At 40.9% G+C, this 19,215-nt stretch overlaps 1 protein-coding gene across 2 annotated transcripts in view; it reads right to left on the bottom strand.

Annotated features, from left to right (window-relative positions):
* Positions 1 to 19,215, bottom strand: part of nlgn1 (neuroligin 1) — a 401,272-nt gene that overhangs the window by 350,614 nt on the left and 31,443 nt on the right. For both annotated transcript variants that reach the window (XM_037769864.1, XM_037769865.1), the window contains exon 2: positions 8,565 to 9,659. In XM_037769864.1, coding sequence (XP_037625792.1) covers positions 8,565 to 9,105 — 541 coding nt within the window. In that variant the 5' untranslated portion in view covers positions 9,106 to 9,659. The remainder of the gene's footprint in view (positions 1 to 8,564; positions 9,660 to 19,215) is intronic.

The following is a 19,215-nucleotide window of genomic DNA, read 5'->3' as shown; positions in this document are numbered from 1 at the left end:
CTCTAACAGCCAAATAAAAGCTGAGTACTCACGTTAGCGTAGCAGTTTGTATCACACAGTCCTAATGTTGCACCTCCAAGAGTAGTGCAAAAAGCTAGAAAGGCTGATAGCTGATCATGGCAGTCCGATGGGTGAAACCTTCTTTCTCCCGCGTTGCCAGAGGAGCTACCAGGCTTTTATCCAGCTCACCTGGAGCGCTATCTGGGCGGTCCAGAGTGTCCTTCGGAGGAAGTTAGCTAGGCTAGTTAGCTGGAAAAGGCTAACGGCGCAATATCAGCTACTGAGTTGATAGCCACTTAACTACTGGCAACGTATACATTCGGCGTTTCACTGGCTTGCAGTCCTAGGCTCTAGTTTTTACAGCACTATAACTTAAAAACACACTTTAAACCATAAATCTCTAATTACTACATCTCTTTTCGTTCCACTGGCTTCTCTCCAACCTCTCAGTTGCCGCTCCCTCACTTCTCTGGCTTGACCACCCGCTCCTCGCTTGTCCCGCCCCACAGCCAATCACAACCAGGTAAAGTCACATGACACATAAACAACCAATTACATGTAATAAAATTAAACACATAGGTTGTACTCAAAGTAAACCACATGCTCACCAAGTACACTGCAACCAACCTATTTAAAGTGACACAACATACTGTATGTGTATATTGAACTGAACCAAAACATATTTATTCTGAGCAGAACCACCAGGAAACTGGTAGTAGACCAGGAAACCGGCCACACTGGCACTCAGGGGCAGAACAAATTGCCCTGGGGCTACATATATATATATATATATAAATGAAAAACAAAGTTCGGAAACTTGTGTTTGGTCGATTATTTCTCTGTTGTTCCAATGCTAATGGTCATTGTATTTTACATGGTTAGAAAGCCTGTTTATTTACCTTCGCATTGATGTCGTCTCCATACTTTGACCCTGCCGTCCAACTTTCGCAGACAGAACCTGGACTCATCACTGAACATGACATGCCCCCACATGTTCAGGTTCCATTGTCTGTGTTGTCGACACCAGCGCTAACGGGCCTGATGGTGAAGGGCAGTCATTGCAGGCTTCCTGGTAGCCTTATGAGAATACACTGTTTACCATTGGCAGAGCATTTTGGCAAATTTTTCTTGGGCGCTACCCACATAATCAGCTGTGCTGCTCATCACACAAATGCATGATCCTTACAAGTTGGACATCATTGCGAAGGTAAATAAACAGGCTTTCCAATGATGTAAAATACAATGACCATTAGCATTGTAACAACAGAGAAATAATTGACCAAACACAAGTTTCCGAACTTTGTTTTTCCAGTTTATATAAACTACTGGCACTTGCTAACCAGCTGTTAACAATATTTATTGCTAATGCCTATTTTTAATCTTATTTATTCTTATTCTATTCTTAATCTTGTTGTGTGCTTGATCCATCATTTGCTGCTGTAACTCAGAAATTTCCCCCTCGGGGATTAATAAAGTACCTACCTACCTACCTAGTTTTAGAATGTCATTCAAAGTTAACATGACATTCAACAAGCAGTATATCTGTAGCTTTTCTTTTTCCCACCAAAGTACAAACTACATCATTTTGAAGTACTCTTGATCGTCCTCACATAAAACATGAAAACCCACAAGAGCCATGACAGATGTGAAGCAATGATTTTCACTAATATGCATATCGTATAATATCGTATCTATTATCTCAAAACATAAATGCCTTTGTTCTCCTTTCAAGCATGTCTCTGTGTCACTCAGTCATTATCTTTTTTTTAACTTTTTTTGTTCAGTTGGCTGTCATCTGTGAGAAGTGAGGTTCTACTGCATTTACTTCAATTTTAGAAATTAATTGTGAATGCAAGCTGCAGGGGGAGAGAGGACCAACCGTAGCGCTGCTACCTCTGATCTCATTACAGAGACCACTATCCCAGCGTGTGATGACTTAATGACCGTATTCCATCCCAGATACATCTAAAACACTACTTTTAACCACAGAAGGCCTCTTTGAACCAGCATGGCACAGGACTTTACAATAGTCCTTCTGAGGACACAGAGAGGAGTCCCACAGCAGTGGCACTCTGTGTCATTCACTTTCACCGCTGCTCTAGTGTTTGTCTCTCTTTGTCCTGCATGGTCTCACTTTGTTTTTGTCCTTCTGACTCCAATATCACTCTATGTCTGCTCTTCATCACCGCCCATATCTGGCACTCTCTTCCAGTGTGCCCCTTTTAACCTTGTTTCACTTAGTTCATTGTGAACTCTGCCAGGATTGGTATGCAGAGTCACTAACAAAAGTTCTTCTGGTCAAATTTAGTATTAATTAAAGGTCCCATATTGTAAAATTGATATTTCCAGGTCTTTTAGATTATAAAGCAGGTTTAAGTGCTATATAAATACTGTTAAACTATCAAAAGGCTCAATATACGGAGAAATACACAAAGCCTGTATTCAGAAATTGCGCGTTTGAAAAAAGCCGTTAGGATTTCTGTCCATTTGTGATGTCACAAATATACCACATTAAGACCATTACACGGTTTTAAACGTAAACATTCTAAATGTGTCCCAGTTTATTTCCTGTTGTGGTGCATGTGAATGACATCAGCTGAAAGGAAGTAAAAATGGACCCAAATTGTTGCCTAGCAACGCAATGGCGTTGCAATTCCTTTGAAATGCACTAAAACGGAGCGTTTCACACAGAGGGTAAATACAGGTGTATTCAGGAAGACATGTTCTAGTAGAAACACAAAATATAAGAACCTGAAAATGAGCACGATATGGGACCTTTAAGACAAAATGTATGTGCACTATGTATGATGTAAGTGGTCCACCGCCAGTTCTCTGTGGCACTATCAAAAATATTGCTCAACCTTTTCAAGAAATGATCAATGGATCTTCAAGATCTTTGGGAACATTGTTAAGCATACGTTCCAAATTTCACCCCAAGCAAATTAGGGTTTGTTTCAGATTCATACCAAAAAGGTCAGTGTCAAACTGTCAGTTTTTTAAATTAAATTAAATAGCATTCTGAATGTTCTTTGATGTTGATGAGTCAATTTTATGTAGTTTTGTTGTCTTAAGTTGTGTGGGACAAATTACACAGTTCTAATTTTTTGAGTGGACTTAACATTGCAAGTAAGATGAACAATTACCTTGAAAAGTTACCTGGCTGCCTTAAAAAAGATGAGTTAATGTAACAAGATGCTTAGTTGAGCCAACTTTTATGATTATGTTTACACAACTAAAATGATGAATTGATTCAACAAGATGCTTAGTTTAACTAACTTTTATTTTCATGTTTGTACAACTCAAAATATTAGTAGAAGTGAGTTGGTTTGACTAGTAATTCCATGTTGTCTCAACTAGGATTTAGGTTTGTACAACTTAAAATGTTAGGTTGGTATCACTAAAAAACTTGTTGATTACACTTTAAGTATAGAGTTGATGGGACTATTTTGTCAGCTTCACTTTTGTCCCCCCGCCCAACTATTTATTCTAAGTTTAAGGAACACGGATATATGTGCAAACAACTTAAGTTTCTTAGCTTGCCTAAATCCAAATTTTAAGGCAGCCAGGTTGCAAATTATTTTAAGTTGAATCAACTTGTTCTTTTTATTCATTCATGAAAATTTTGCACCTGCAGCTGAAAGACGTCAGCATGGATAAAGCTTTTTATTGCTACCATATCACATCAGTTCTAAACTGTTCTCATCATAAAAAAGTTGTGGTCATTGTGGCACTGAGTGCAGAACACGGTTGATTTGATTGATCGTGACTGATCTGAGTTCCTACCACACTTACTGAAAATGTATTTCTCCCAATCCAACCCTGTTACCAAACGCATCGCTGTGGCTGCACACATCTAGCCATGAAATTACCCAGTCACTCTCCATGATTTGTCCACTCACACCATGCACCACTGACCACACTGTGTACTGCCGTGTTACTGATAACGACTGAACTGAAAGTCGGGCTCTGCCACTGTAAAGGGAAGCTCCAGAATGCTGTAGAATTGACTGATTCCCTCGAGGCTGTATCTAACTACTTCTTCTTTTTAAGTGCCTATGATTTTAAGGTTATATCTCCAAAATGTGTGCATACTAACTATGACATGGTTAACATCAAGTAAACTCTGGTAAAGACATACACTTGGGCAAGATCAATTTAGGCAAATGAAAAACTTGATAAAGGTTAGGTAAAGGTTGTTGGTACATTCAATAACTAGAATTACCGCCAACCAGTTGAGTTGTCTGTCCAAAATGTCATCACCTCATCATTTTATCCTGTTAGACATTTCTGTGAAATTGTCATTATTAGCATATGAATTCTTGAGTTATGGCCAAAAACGTGTTTTGTGAGGTCACAGTGATCTTTGAACCACCAAATTCTAATCAGTTCATCCTTGAGTCCAAGTGGACATTGGTGCCAAATTTGAAAAAATTCCCTCTCGGCGTTCCTGAGATAACGATAATGGGACTAACAGACAACCTAAAAACATAAAACCTCTGGCTACAGCTGTCGCCGGCACGGCAACGGCAAAGGTTAATTGGAGGCCTGTAACGGGACACAAACTCCAATCTCCTGCATGAAAGCCTGACACAGCAGCAGTACACACACACACACCCACCACCGCAACCTCTTAATTTCTACCTCGCTACATGTAGGATACTTCCTGTATTAGCTCTGAAGGTTGGCATTAGAAGTCAATCATGAGGTGAGAAAACCAACATGGCTCCAATTCCTGAGGTGTGAGCTCACCGCTGTACTGCAGCCATCTAAGACCCTGACAAGCTAAGCCTAACAGACCTACTGGGCTCTAGTATTTTAAAGTCCAGATAAAAGCTGTTAAGTTTTACTTCTGCGAATAGAAGACAAAGTATTTGGGGTTTCTACCAGAACATATTTACATGCTTTAATTCTCAAAAAACACAGTATTTCTCTCATACAGTCTGTCTGAATATACCTGTATTCAACCTCTGTCTGAAAAGCTCCGTTTTAGTGCCTGCCTCTTTAAGACCCCCCTCTTCAAAAAAGCCCAGTCTGCTCTGATTGGCTTGTGAGAAAAATATTATTCACATTTACAAAAGCATAGCTCTCAAGCTGTGGGCGGTATATTCTAATGAGCCTGCATGTGACATAGGAAGGGGAACTACATCTGATTGGCTTTTTGAATCACATGTTTTCTGATCTAGACAGCCCACAATAAACTGACTGGGTTGTCTTATTTCACAGTTTGTGGGTTGGTAGGAACTCCAGATACCTAGATGGATGAGCACAAGCATTGACAAAAGGGAGTTTTTCCATGGTATGTCCCCTTTCAAAAAAAAAAGAAAAAGGATCATTAGCAACCACTACTGACAGATAGAAAATTTGGATTTTTTACTCAGAAAGTCAAAAATTTGACCTTTACCTGTTTGATTAATATCGGCCCCGGTGACCACGAGGGCCATAACATATCATTAAGCTTTGAATTCGTACACAAATGAGCTTGACTGTTGAACCTTCTCTTCTGACAGAGCACTTTGTACAATCAAAGTGGCCTACTTGCATTAATGTTAAGTTAATTTAATGTACACTTTAATTACCTATGGACTGTATAGAAGAGCAGAGTCTTGCCTAATGAAGTGCATATTATGAGAGTATTATATGGTTCCCTGACATCTCACAGGAATACATTTTGCTCAGTGGGTATTAAACTAAAGCCAAAGAAACACGCCCAAGAAAAGCAGCTTCTACTGTGATAAGGCCACAGATCCACCATCTTGCTTATCTTTCTTTTTTTGGCTGGACCGCAGAGGGCCAGCCCTACAAACGCAAAAGTCTGTCACTGACTGACTGGGTGATAAAGTTACAGCACTGGTCGGCCGACTGTTGGAATTTCCTCATTTGCCGTTGCTCTTTCAAAGTCTGTCAAGTCTGTCTGCAGCACAACAAGCAAACATCTTTTAAAATGCTTGTTTTCTGTATACAGTTTGTATCGATGGGTGCCAGGCTTTGCTAACATTGAAGCTGCTCCATTAACACTCCATCTAGGAATAAATACGGCAGCAACAACATCAGTGATTACAGCGGGAGAATCTCAACGCTGATAAACTTTTGCGACGTATGTATATATTGAACACCACTTATATGATGAATGCTTTTGATACACATGTTTAATAAAAAACTGAAATACTTTTAATCTTGCATACGGTATGTCATGCTCATACCTTTTCACCTTGTATAAAATGTATAATATACTGACTAGTAAATGTTTCCATTTACTATTACTGAATGTCATTTGCTTCATTATAAGTTGTCTTTCAATCAAACATTCAGATATAAGTGGGAAAAAAAACTGTTCACAAAACTTAATAGACATGACCACTGACTATTTGCCTAACAATTTATCCACAAATTCACATACTGACCATACACGGTCCAGCCATATACTCACGTCGTGTTTTCTTTTTCTTTTTTTACCTTAATAGATATGTTGTAATCTCCCTTTCCCATAAAATGAAAAAAAAAATCTGCAACAGATTGTCTGGGGTCTTGGTTTTTTTTATAATGATGATTCTCCATGCTGTGTGACTAATATGTAAGCTTCTATAATCTCCCCAGTTTAAATGCATCTCCCCTTCTGTTTATCTGTGTGTGTGTGTGCAACATGTCTGAGGAGAGGAGAGGAGAGGAGAGGAGAAAAGAGCAGCGGGGTTAGAGTGTACATGTATCCGTGTAGTAAGGAGAGGAGGGATGTACACTAAGTGATAATGCAGCCTGCTGCCAAGAAAATGACATTAACACCCCAGACCTTATCAAGGACACTGTCAGCAGCTGTCTCTCTCTCTCTCTCACATACACACACACACACAACATATATCCACACAGAAAAAAGCTTGCACACATCCAGGAAGGAGGGAGAGAGGCAGGGAGACAGGGAGAGAGAGACAGAGAGGAGAGGGAGGAGGAGGGCATTATCTTGATGAAACAGTGCTTGATACAGTAGCCCGAGCCAACCCCAACACAGCTCTGCTTTCTTTTAATGGAGATTACACAGTCAAGGTCCAGCCTGAGCTCATCTTGTTTAACACGGCACACAACTACATCACTGTGTGTGTGTGTGTGTGTGTGTGTGTGTGTGTGTGTTTGTGACAGTGTGCCTGATCTAATATGCCGCTATCTTCCTCACACATCAAGCATCATTACTGCACACCTACTGACCCTACTGATCTGGCAGCCAATCACATCTCCCCAATCTTGCTGACCAATGAGAGCACACATCGATGACAACCAGGTAGTGCAGTATAGCAGCAGCAGCACTACCTCGGATATTACCACCGCCGTCACAAGGTCTACAAATTACGTGGCTGATTTAGGGTTGTAGTGGCAAATATGTTATCGCTAATATCTGCAGGATACCTAATGGGCCTTTACCAAGTCAGACAAATCTGAAAAGGTTTTTTCCTGCTCTTACTTTCTGAACCGCATTAGGTATATGTTCGGGTCGAGGAAGACTGGCTTTGACAGCTTCGTTTTCCTACTTTGCTTTTTAAAAGTGGCCTTAAATTTACTTCCAGGTAGCGTTTAAAAGGTCCTGTCTCTTAAATTTAGCCTTCTGAAATCCCGCAGATGCCCCCGAGTCGAGACCTGAATAATTTGTAGACCTTGATCTCACAATTGCTCTCTACAGCTGTACCACATAGTTCTTCTTTTTCCTAGTTTCTTCTTTCTTTCTGTGGCATTGTATATAGGTTGCGTTTCATACATACCTCCTTGTCTACATATTTTCTTGCCCGGTTTCCTGGCACATTCCTTGGATATTCTTTTGACTGTAAAGTGAATAAAAGACTAAAGAATAACATGGAGCTCCCTGGATGCGCGACGCACACAGGAGCCGGCATGCACACACACACACGCTCACACACACGCACACACACACATAAAGCTGACTGACTGAAAAAGAAAACAGGAGGGAAAGGGGATAAATAAAAACAAGAGGGGAAAAAGGACGTAACGCACCAGCTCAATCAGCGCAGCATTCATGTCTATCAGTCGGCCAGCCAGTCATTCAGCCAGTCAGCCAAATCAATCAGTGATGATCATGACAACGACTGTCTGGTTTAATGAACTGTAGCCATTGTGGCGGAGCACAATGGGCTATGATGAGCTACAGGCATGAGAGAGGAGGACGGGACGGAAGGGAGGGAGTCTGCAGAGGAGGAGGGCAAATAAGGCGATGAGGAGAAAAAAGAGGAGTGGAGGAACAGTAGGATGTGGAGGAGGATGGAAAACAGAAGGAAGAAGATGGAGGCAGCTATGGAGTGGAATGAAAAGAGGATTAATTGGCCACAATGGATGCCAGACACACACACGTTCACAAAAAAACACTCTCACACACTCATGTACTATAGCAGTGTCATGCACATTTAAACATGCACAAGGTCATGCCTCTACTGACAGACGGACGGAGACAGGAACAACACACCCTTCTCTACTACCAGAATGCTGTGGGTTTAATACCCTCCGCCCGCCGCCCACCCGCTTGAACCCCACAACCATCCTGCCCCCTGGGCCCCCGCTGGCTAACTCACCATCCTCAGTGGGGACGTAGATGTTAATATAGAGGCAGTCCTCGCTCTGGTCCTGGACGTACGTGGACACCACGTCGATGCTGTTGGTGAACCACACCGGCAGCATCACGTCCGGCAGGCGGCCCTCCACGATGCTCTGAGGGCACACCGGGGCGAAGTGCGTGGCATTGCGGATCTCCGGCCACGACGTCGGCGGCTCCGGAGGCTGAAAGCGGCGCTCGCCGGTGGGCGGGGCGGCGTACGGGACACCGAGAAACTGCACGACGGGACCCAGGATCTCGTTGTTGAGCTCCTTCTTAATGCCACGCAGCTTGCCGTACGTGGTGGTGACCACGGGGTCGTTCTCGTCGAGTTTCTGAGCCGACACGGCGGCTGGAGACGTCTGCAGCAGCAGCAGCAGTCCCAGCCATATTAGGGAGGACACCCAGCGGCCGCCGCTTAAGGAGCCTTCAAGCCTTACGTATCCCATCATCCTGCTCCCACTCTTGGCAGTCTGAAGTAGCTGACACCCAGTCCTTGAATGGTGTCTCCACCGGGACATAGCTGTTACTCCTTGTTTTCCAATTGTTCACTGCGTCGTCGTGTATCCGAGTACAAAATCCTTATTTTCTATCTCTCACTTACGCCATGCAGATGCAAACACAAACACACAATCACACTAAAATCACATTCACACACAAGCATAAGTAAAGTGGGTAACTCGGGGCAGAAGAGGTCGTGATCGCTAACGATCCTTTTTAAAATCCAGGCATCGCCAACCATCCGGCGGGAATGTAGCAGCCATCGGTTTCCTACGGATTGGGTTGAAGGGAAATCTGAGAAATATTCCTCATAATATGACAAAAAATATTCCTCAAAAAGGTCCTGCCAACAACCACTACGACGGAGAAGAAAACAGCAGAGATGTCATCTTTAAGCTCCGCTTGTCAGAAGGTAGACAAGCCAGTCAGCGATGAGGGTTTTCCATCATTTTGAGGCGGGGGCCATGTGCAGCAGCAGCAGAGGCAGGAGTAGTGGTGCAGTGGTTGTAGTTGTGGTATTCTTGGAGTAGTTCAGTCCAGTCCAAAGTCTGTCCTCTCCCCTTTTTTTTGCCTCCTGCAAGACATTAAAATATCAACAATCAGTATATAGGAGGGCCATTAGATCTGTGTCATATCCATATGTGCAAACATCAATCAATTTAAGAGGACTAACATCTATTTATAGCAAATGACAGCAGGTTATATCACTCAACAGCTTAACGAGCAAGGTGTCCATCAGTATGCTTGGTGACAGATGTTTGCTGGTTATAGTGGAGTTTGTCCCACAGTTTAATGTTATACCCTACCCTTAAAGCTGAAGTAGGCAAGATTGGAGCAAATATAATTAAAATAACTTATTTGTATAAAACGGTCGCTATATCCTGACAGTAGTACATGAAACAGGTAAACTGAAAAAAATGATATGCCTGTATCCTCCGGTGCTCCTAACGGCATCTGCATGATTTCACAGCCCGGAGGAAAACAAGACAGTAAGAGCTGATCTGAGGTCTCCTGTCCATCTGCCGTCTATGAGAGCCGGCTGTCAATCACTCGTGAACTCCGACCAAACGGTCAAACTAGGCAGCGCTGATCAAATATGAATCAATATGATGTTACGTTAATGCCTATTTCTCTCGTCAAATGTTTTCAGAATCATCTTGTAGTGCACGGTTTAGCTGTAAAATTAGAAAGTTTGTGACGCCGCCATTGTGAAATCTTGTGAAGGAACAACAAGTTCCATTCACATGACCTGAGCACAGCCAATAGGAACGCTCTCTCAAAGAAATTACCTGTGATTGGTCAAAGTCTCCCGTCACAGGCTAGATTTTCTAAAGCCTGAAAACAGAGCCATGAGGAGGAGCAGAAGTCTAGTTATCTCTCAGAACACTTGAATTACAATATGCTGAAAGGTTATTATGAAATTTTTGCCCAATGATGCCAAAAATATACTGCCTACTGACACTTTAATGCAGAGTTGTCAGTGTGAGACTCTGTGCTAGTGAGTGGGGATAGTTTTGGGTGGAGCCATAGACTTGGATGCATACCAGCAACTGCAAACTACTACTATAAACGTGAATATTTTGACAGGTTATAAATGCCACCGCTCAGTGTTCCCTTCATGTAACCAAGCAGATAGTCAGGTCAAAGTGTTGGATGGGTGTGTAGCGTGCCAGACTTTCATGCAGGAAACCAGAGTTGTCTTTGCTTCTGAAAGATTTGGGCCACAGGTCTCAGGGGCCACACACACACCTGTGGTATATGCTGCATGTCTAACACCAATCTGTTTTCAATGTGACCCCGCACATCAACGTATCAGGATATGCCACTGTCCTATTTGCCAGTGTTGACCTGCATCAAGTCTTCAAAAAAAGGAACCATTTATCACATTTGTTGCCCAGATCGGCACATCTTAGCTACTCTATACCTTGACTACCACTTGTCTGGTGAGATACATGGGCATCATACGATGTCATACAACACAACGTGCATGTGTTACATTTAATTGCTGTTGCTGCTGGTGGGAGACGGGGAAAAATATTTGTTGATATAATGCAAACGTTTTGTGAGAGAACACAAAAATCTGCAGTGAGAGTGCAAGACTATACAGTAAGTCTTTTCCTCACACCGGAAGTCTCGGTGTGCATGCTCAAAAATACCGTGCTTCAGGCCAACAAGAAGTGTCGTATATACTGTACTTATGTATTCAACCCTCAAAGACCCCCACCTGTTCTGATAATACATAATTGTATAGTATAAACCATAATTAACCTTCTGCTTTAGGGATCTGACCTCAGGAGAATGATCTTAAATATGTAAACCACACCACTGATTTTTCTATTTCATCTCATGTCCCTATGTGAATGTAAATGTATGTATATTTATTACCTCTGCCAAGGCCAAAGGCCTTGGAAGGAGGTTATGTTTTCACCGGCGTTGGTTTGTCTGTCTGTCCGTCTGTCTGTCTGTTAGCAGGTTTACTCCAAAAGTTTGATATGGATTTGAATTAAACTTTTTGGAGGGGTGGACTGTAGCACAATGAAAAATCCATTAGATTTTGGTGGCGATTCAGATCATGATACGGATTCAGGAATTTTTTGAAGAATTCCGATCAGCCTGAGCATTAAAACCACAGGATATGACACACGCGCAGTGTAACTGATGACGTGTTGATGACACATGACCCCGCCTCCTACTTCCTTCTTTGAGCAGAGAGATACGTGTGTGGATGCGTGTGTGTGTTACACGGAAACACACCGTGTTAATAACAAGCCGACCACCTACCGCCAGCTGTGAGCTGTGATTTGTTTTTAAAGTCACACACCTTGGCGGAGGTCTGCACTCTCCGAGTGCCATTCTAGTAATGCTTATGTGATTACCTCAGTCAATAGATGTCGATGTGTTATGCAGCGTCAACACAACATTTCAGTTACTTGATTTTCATATGTAATGTCTCTGCCATAATGACTACAAAAGGGGGAAAAAAACAAGGTAACCCAATTAAAAGTTGGTCACAAAAAACACTATGTATAATATTATTTATCAACATTGATCTATGTATATATATATATACTGTATATATATAGTGATAACATTTTTGGGGAAACTATTCATTTTGTTTAATTAGTCACCATTTGTGCAAGGCAGATAGCTGTTCCACAATAAATAAAAATATCAATCACGGAGAGATGTTTTAAAATTTAAAAAGAATGTAAAGGGAACAAAATAGCAGTGAAATATATGTAGGTCTATATAAAAAACATCCGCTGAGACAAGGAAGCAAATTAAGTGAGATAAATCCAAATTCAATTCTCACCTTAAAAATATCAGACAGAAAGTATTTTCAGTCGGAAATCTATATGCTTGTTTGTGTGCGTGTGTGTGTGTGTGTGTGTGTGTGTGCTGCTGTTCATGTAAGTGTGTTTGTGTGATGTAGAACATGAAGGCTTGTCATCCCCGGTATGTGTTTTTTGTATTTTTTCACACTGCTTAGGAGTCAATGTTCCACCTGGATGAGCTCACCTTCAGATTTCATACTCTGAGGAAATCCTATTTAGCTTCTCACACACACACACACATACACATACACACACGCTGACATGACAAGTTGTCTAGTTGGCTAGCAGAAATACGCTATTTACACACACACACACACACAAACACCTCAACACAGACAAGGGAGATATGGCGTGATTACACACATGTACATGGAGATACGTGCACATATACACGCTCTGGGCTAGCTCACATTTATATGTGAAACCACACACCCTTACTCCCCTCACACACACATCCCTGACGGAGAGGCGGGAAAATGAGTGGCAGGGAGTTATGAAACAACACAGCACAGACGTTTACAACATCAGCAGCAGGAAAGTCATGATGGGAATAAAAGGAGAAAACAGACAAGGTGATATAGACCAGACTAACGTGTGTGATATATATACAGACAAGAATCTCACAGTCTGAGTGTGTGCGTGAGAGAGTGTTTGATCATGGATAATTTAGCGTGCAACCACAAGCAAACTGGAGGTAATTAGAGAAACATGATAAGAACAGGGGAAAGGTAGAACCTGATATGAGTTTATGTATCAGTCAACACACAGGAACACACTTCATGAAATACAAGAAGACTAATGTAATTGGTGGGTCTAATTGCAGAGTTCTACTTTTTGCAGCATTGCAAACGCTGATTTCCATGCAGCAAGAGCTCAGTTTTCTCAGAGTATTTCATAGTCTTTTACCGGTATAGTTTAATTAAAATCGTATTATCTCTTGTTACTCGCAACAATCCGGTCTCTTGGAAATTATGTTTATACATATTATATGAAGATTACTTTCAGAAGCAACGTTTTTATGACTGAATGAACCGTTCCATGTTTGTGCTGTACTGTAGTCCCCCCCTCACCACCCCACCCTCCAATCTCTCACTCCTGAAACTAGCCCTACACCCCTTGCACTATATTTCTGTATATTCAGATTTCTCCTCTTTCTTGTCATGTTTGGATGGTCTATTTGTGTGTCCAAATCTGCCAGCTATATTTGTGAGCAAAGACCTAAATTCACTAGCGATGATCATGTGTTCTATTTCTGTTTGAAGTCAGGGGAGTGGTGGTTTTTAATGAGGACCACGGCTGCAACATCAGACTGTAGCTACAGTGAAATAGAATATTTTAACAACAACTTCACTACAGATAGAAAGATAGGCAAAACCATTCATTTCAATACCTGACATACCAACTACACTCAGCAGGAATACACAGGTTTCACTAACCACTAATAACACAAACAGTATGTGCCCACATGCACACATAAGACGACTTTCGAACGCGAGACTCCGTCTGAATTTTGTCACACCTCAAGTAGTTTTCTTATAGTAAGGACGGCCACTGAGCAATGCAAAGGTCCTGAAAGATATATATACATGTTTTCTTTTATGTCCCTTCTGATTTACAAAAAAAACCCCACTATTTTAGTTTTCTCGTAAATTTGTGACTTTAATCTCAGAGAATTTCAGATTTTTTTTCTTGCAAATATATGACTTTAGAATCTCAGAGAATATTCAAGTTATAGCTCATAAATTTACCACTTTAATCTCATAGAATATTTCTCATAAATTCTGAGTTATTTTCATGGAACATTACCCCCCTCCGTAGCGCTCTTGTAATGCTTCCTATATAAAGTGCAGCTGTTTACCACCATCAGAAGAAAAACATTTTGACCCCCATGTGACCTACGCAAGATAATTTGAGAACAACATACGTGTGGATGGAGTAATGAGAGCATGACTGAAATAAAGGGAGCACATCCACCCGCACATGCTGCAAAGGAAGGTTGGGTCCAAAAAACATAGGACTTCTAACCAGGAAGCCGGTGTTCGAGACCGATGTTTTGTTTTGCAAGTTAGGTGATTTGTTTTCTGTAGTTCTGCTCTGTTGTTTCTGTATGCATTTTACTTAGTTTACACACCTATTTCAAACTCAACCGTGACATTTTTCCTAAGCCTAAGTGGATGTGTTGCCTCAACTTAACTTACTTGCGCTGCGTACAAATGACACACGTAAAGCCGCGTACAAATGACACGAAAAGGCTAAAATGCATCATCAAGACACGCAGAATGTCCGCAGAATGTTGTGCTGTTTATGCGCCTTCCCGTGAGACTGGGTTGATTTGTTCTTTAATTTGTACTCAAGAAAGGCCTTAAAGGGACAGTGTGTAGGATTTGGTGACATCCAGTGGTGTGGCTGCAGATTGCAACCAACTGAGTACCCCTCCGCTCACCCCTCCCTTTCCAAGACTGCAGTAACGTGAGGTTGTAATGTAATGTCGGATGTTGGCCATGGAGGTTCTAATGTAAAGTAGGATGTTGGCCATGGAGGTTCTAATGTAAAGTAGGATGTTGGCCTTGGAGGTTGTGCAATATGTCGTCATTGTCAGAAGATGTGTATGTGTATGTGCAAACTGTTACATGGAAGCTATGTGTTGTTGTTTGATTTTATCTAATGTAGAACTGTAGTACGGAATCTAAAACAAATTTCCCTACGGGGACATTTGAAGTATATCTTATTTGATCTTTTTTTTAAATAAAGGGCTGTACAAGTTTTTGAACCAATTATCTTGCTTAAGACTGGAAAATATATACATCCGCACGCTTGGGTAAGAAAACCCAAAATATCCATTAATAAAAATCTCCATATCCAAAAAACCCATAGCTTAAGGTGACATTTAATATTTCCCATTTATTGCGTATATGAGGGTATTATACATAATCCATATTCATAGTGTGAAATCATGTTAGCTGCCATGTTGATGCGAGAAGATAAACTGCTTTGTCGGCCGCCTTCAAAAGTCAGCAGTTTTTGTTATTTGTTCAGGGACACAGAAGAATTGCCGACGAAACCTCTTTTACTTTTAGCAAACTGAAGCATGCTAAACGGTCCCTTTGGATCATGTCAAAGGAGGAAACCAGTGGAATATACCCACATTCTCTGTATATTGGATGGGAAATTACAACAGATTCAAACATAGCAGGCTGTTAAAGCTGAAAATCACCAGTAAAGACATTGCTTTAGATCACAAAAGGGCCAAAGAAAATCTTTAGTAATTATTCAGTATGTTTCTCCTTAAATGCCCTGAAACCCTATTTTCTCAATCAGCTTCTGGCCATGTGCGTGCTATGTTCTCACTGGTTTGAAGTGGGCAAAGCTCAGTTGTAAAAAGGTTATGTAACATTCTTCTGAGTGCAAATTATGTTTAGTAATATTTGAATCAAAATCTGATGTCAGTTGTGGAGACTTTTATTTTTATTGTTTCTTATTTACTCATGGATATTTAATGTTATAGAGAAGTACTCAATATTTGAAACCAAGTTTTTCACAGGCTTTAAGTACTGTAAATTATAAAACTTCAATTGTTCCGTCATACAAGGGATAAAATATATTTTTCGTGAAAATGTAAAAATGTATTTCATGCCACTTTGACAAAAAAAATGTAGCTTCTTGTTTGTGTACGTTATAAGCAGATTGCAATTTGCTGTCTTATGACATTGACATTTGTAAGTTGTGACGGCTTCAAATCTAGAAGCATCCAAGTTATCAGTGTTATTTTTGTGCATACAGGATTGACATTACCTTTTAACCTGCTCATGTTATAGCTACCATATTGACCTTAATTATAAGAGAAAAACAATAATTAAATCTGACCAGAATGCATCAGTAACAGTAACATATTGAAAAAAACAAGGTAAGCTGATTTATATCTTTTAAATGAAACTGTCTTGTTTGAATAGGCCAAAAATTAAACTGCAGGCCTATTTTTTTTACATCATTTAACAATCTAAAAGTGAAAACAGAACCATAGGTTATATTTTAATTAGACTCTGCCTGTCTCACTGATCACCATGATCTTATCATTCTCCTCCTCAGTTCTTGGTTTACTTTGCCTGCTGTTAATTTCTCTGAAAGTGATCTGACTGGCATTAACACTACTTTTGAAGGCCGTTACATTTTTCAGTTTTTAAGATAGAACACATACAGTGGTATCACATGAATTTTGAGATGCAATGAATCCGTTGATACCAAACATGTCATGCTAGCTTACTGGGAAAGGGGCTAAATGTCGCTCCAAAGTTGGGCTGTCTTTACCGTGAGGTCAGCGACGCAGTCGCTCAGTCTCAAACAACAGCGTTACGGCCGGCTGCTTGTTCCCCCTCCGGCACTTGGTGCCCTACACACAACACACGATGCACATGTGTGTAGCAGTGGCACTGATGCATTTATTCATGTTTCACAAAGGGTTTAACCTCATTCTAGTTTTTAACGCACTGGTATCAGAACGGTACTCGGTATCGGCCGATATGCAATTTCAGGTATCGCAATCGGTATTGGGAAGGGAAAAAATGGTATAGGGAGATCTCTACTAATAATAATAATAATAATTTTACCTAGCTTTATGCATGAGGAAGTGTACCCTATGTCTGAGATCTTTGCTGGGTTATTTACTAGGAATTGAAATTGAATTGTTACCCACAATGCAACTCGACTGCAAACAGGGCTTTCTGAACTCCACACCACCAGATTTCTTTTTTCAATTTCTTGAAAAAAAGACATCCCAAACCAACACTGACTGAAGTGACATCTCTTGATCAAAGTTATCATACTACACACTGTTTCCTCTGAAAAAAGGCTTTAAGTGCTCTCTCTAGTGGTACACGGAGGAATCTCTGACTATCGATCCCTCTGTATTGATGCTTTCTCACAGTTACGCTTGCACAATGACGCATAAGCACACTGTACCATGTTTCAGTTTGTTTGGGACCGGAGCCACGGTGAAGAGAAAAAAATGCACTCAACAACATGGCGCTACTAAACCTGAGGGGTGCACCTTATTTTTCCCCGATAAAGCGACACTGTGAACAACAAATCTGTGTTGATATCAGCAGGAGGAGAGTTAGTAACGTTAGCTGTTAGCAGCCGGTGGGCAGCACAGTCCTGACTGGCTAAATACCGGAGATATGAAAGTTAACGGAGGTGTCATTGAGTTATTGTTATGGGGCGTTCAAAGTCAGCTCAGGAAAAATTACTATAGGTGAATTACAACGTTATTATGATGTGTTCAAAAGTAATCTCGTAAAATGTAGTTTTTGGTGAGAAACATGAATAAATCCAGTTGTTTGAAGGAGATGTTTTCGCATCAATATAAAATAAATAATAGAGAGAGAATTATTACCTGTTTAACTTCCTAACACTAGCTCTAAGCAGCTTGCCAAGATTTTTTTAATCAAAGCAAATATTTAAATAATCATAATCATTTGAATTGTGTGTTTTTATGCAAACAACCGGTATAGATGACAATAACAAAGTACAGTACAGTACTGTGAGTACCCTCCCTGCCCCGAAAAAATAGCGCTTTTTGGACCTACAGTGCACGTTTTTATATGTTGGCATGCTGGGGGAGTCTCTGTTTTGTTAAGTTTTGTTAATGGAAACATTACTACCCAAAACAGTCAGTCCTGTTCGGTTAAAAAACTCCTGCATATAATGCAATTTTCTTAATATTATGCTGTTTGGAGTGATTTTCAGTATAATAAATGCTGAAAAATTAGTGCGCAGTATGTTTTCTATAAATTAATGTAGTGATAAAATAGAGGTTACGTCTGACAGAACTTGTTTGGCCCCTGGCAACAATCTGGGTTTCTCATGTGACCCCCCCAGGAAAATTAATTGCCCACCCCTGGTCATAATGGTGGTACATGGAGAGTCAAATATTTTCTGAGGTGGTACGTGGTGGTGTAAAAAGTTTGAGAACCACTGCTATAGACTATATACTGTATATATCGACCTATAACCTGGTAAAACACAATAAATTAGCATATAAAGACGTAAATATCTTCCCCGATAAAACACCCACAAGAAACTAGACACTAGGCTGCTTTTTTGTCATTGGAAGACTTTTCTTCTCATGTTATATGTAAAAAAAAACAAAAAAAAACTGAATATGACACAGAATATTGGAGTTAATGTCTTTCTAAGGTGGTCTACTTTTGTTCACTTTAGGGATGTGACAGTTTTCATCAGCTGATGTTATTTTTTTCCGGAGGCCTCATGGGATGCAAGCTGCAGTCAGTCAAGTGGCAACAACGTGGGAGAGAAGGTGAAGCATTACGGGAGCAAAAGAATTTGAGTTTTCCATCTGCCAGCTCAGAAAACAGTAATAGAAATCCCCATTTTTCCCTGGGAAACATCTGTTGAGTCAGACTAAGTAATCCCAGACGCTGTGCCTCTCTCCACTCAAACCACACAGAGGAGCAACAATTGTGAACTGAAAGCACACATGTTGATGAAGCTGACAGTCATCTCCTACCATCCTCCCAGCCCCAAACAGCCATACTGGCAGACAGAAGCCCTCCTACAACCTCCTCCGAGCAACCGTATTTCTAAACAAACCACCGCTTATCGACAACGGCGCACAAAAAAATAAAAATGATATGTACACAAACGGATGCAAAACAGGGAGCCGGCGCTTGTAGAATAATAGCAGACAGACAACAAGAGAGAGAGAGAGAGAGGCAGTGAGGGTGCAGAAAAGGAGGCTGTTTTCATTGATTGTTCCGCGGTTTTGTTAATGAGTCCATA

The sequence above is a fragment of the Sebastes umbrosus genome, chromosome 5 (genome assembly GCF_015220745.1).
Source record: "Sebastes umbrosus isolate fSebUmb1 chromosome 5, fSebUmb1.pri, whole genome shotgun sequence".
Taxonomy (NCBI): domain Eukaryota; kingdom Metazoa; phylum Chordata; class Actinopteri; order Perciformes; family Sebastidae; genus Sebastes; species Sebastes umbrosus.
Note: the sequence above shows the minus strand (reverse complement) of the source record. Positions and strands in the feature narration are given on the sequence as shown.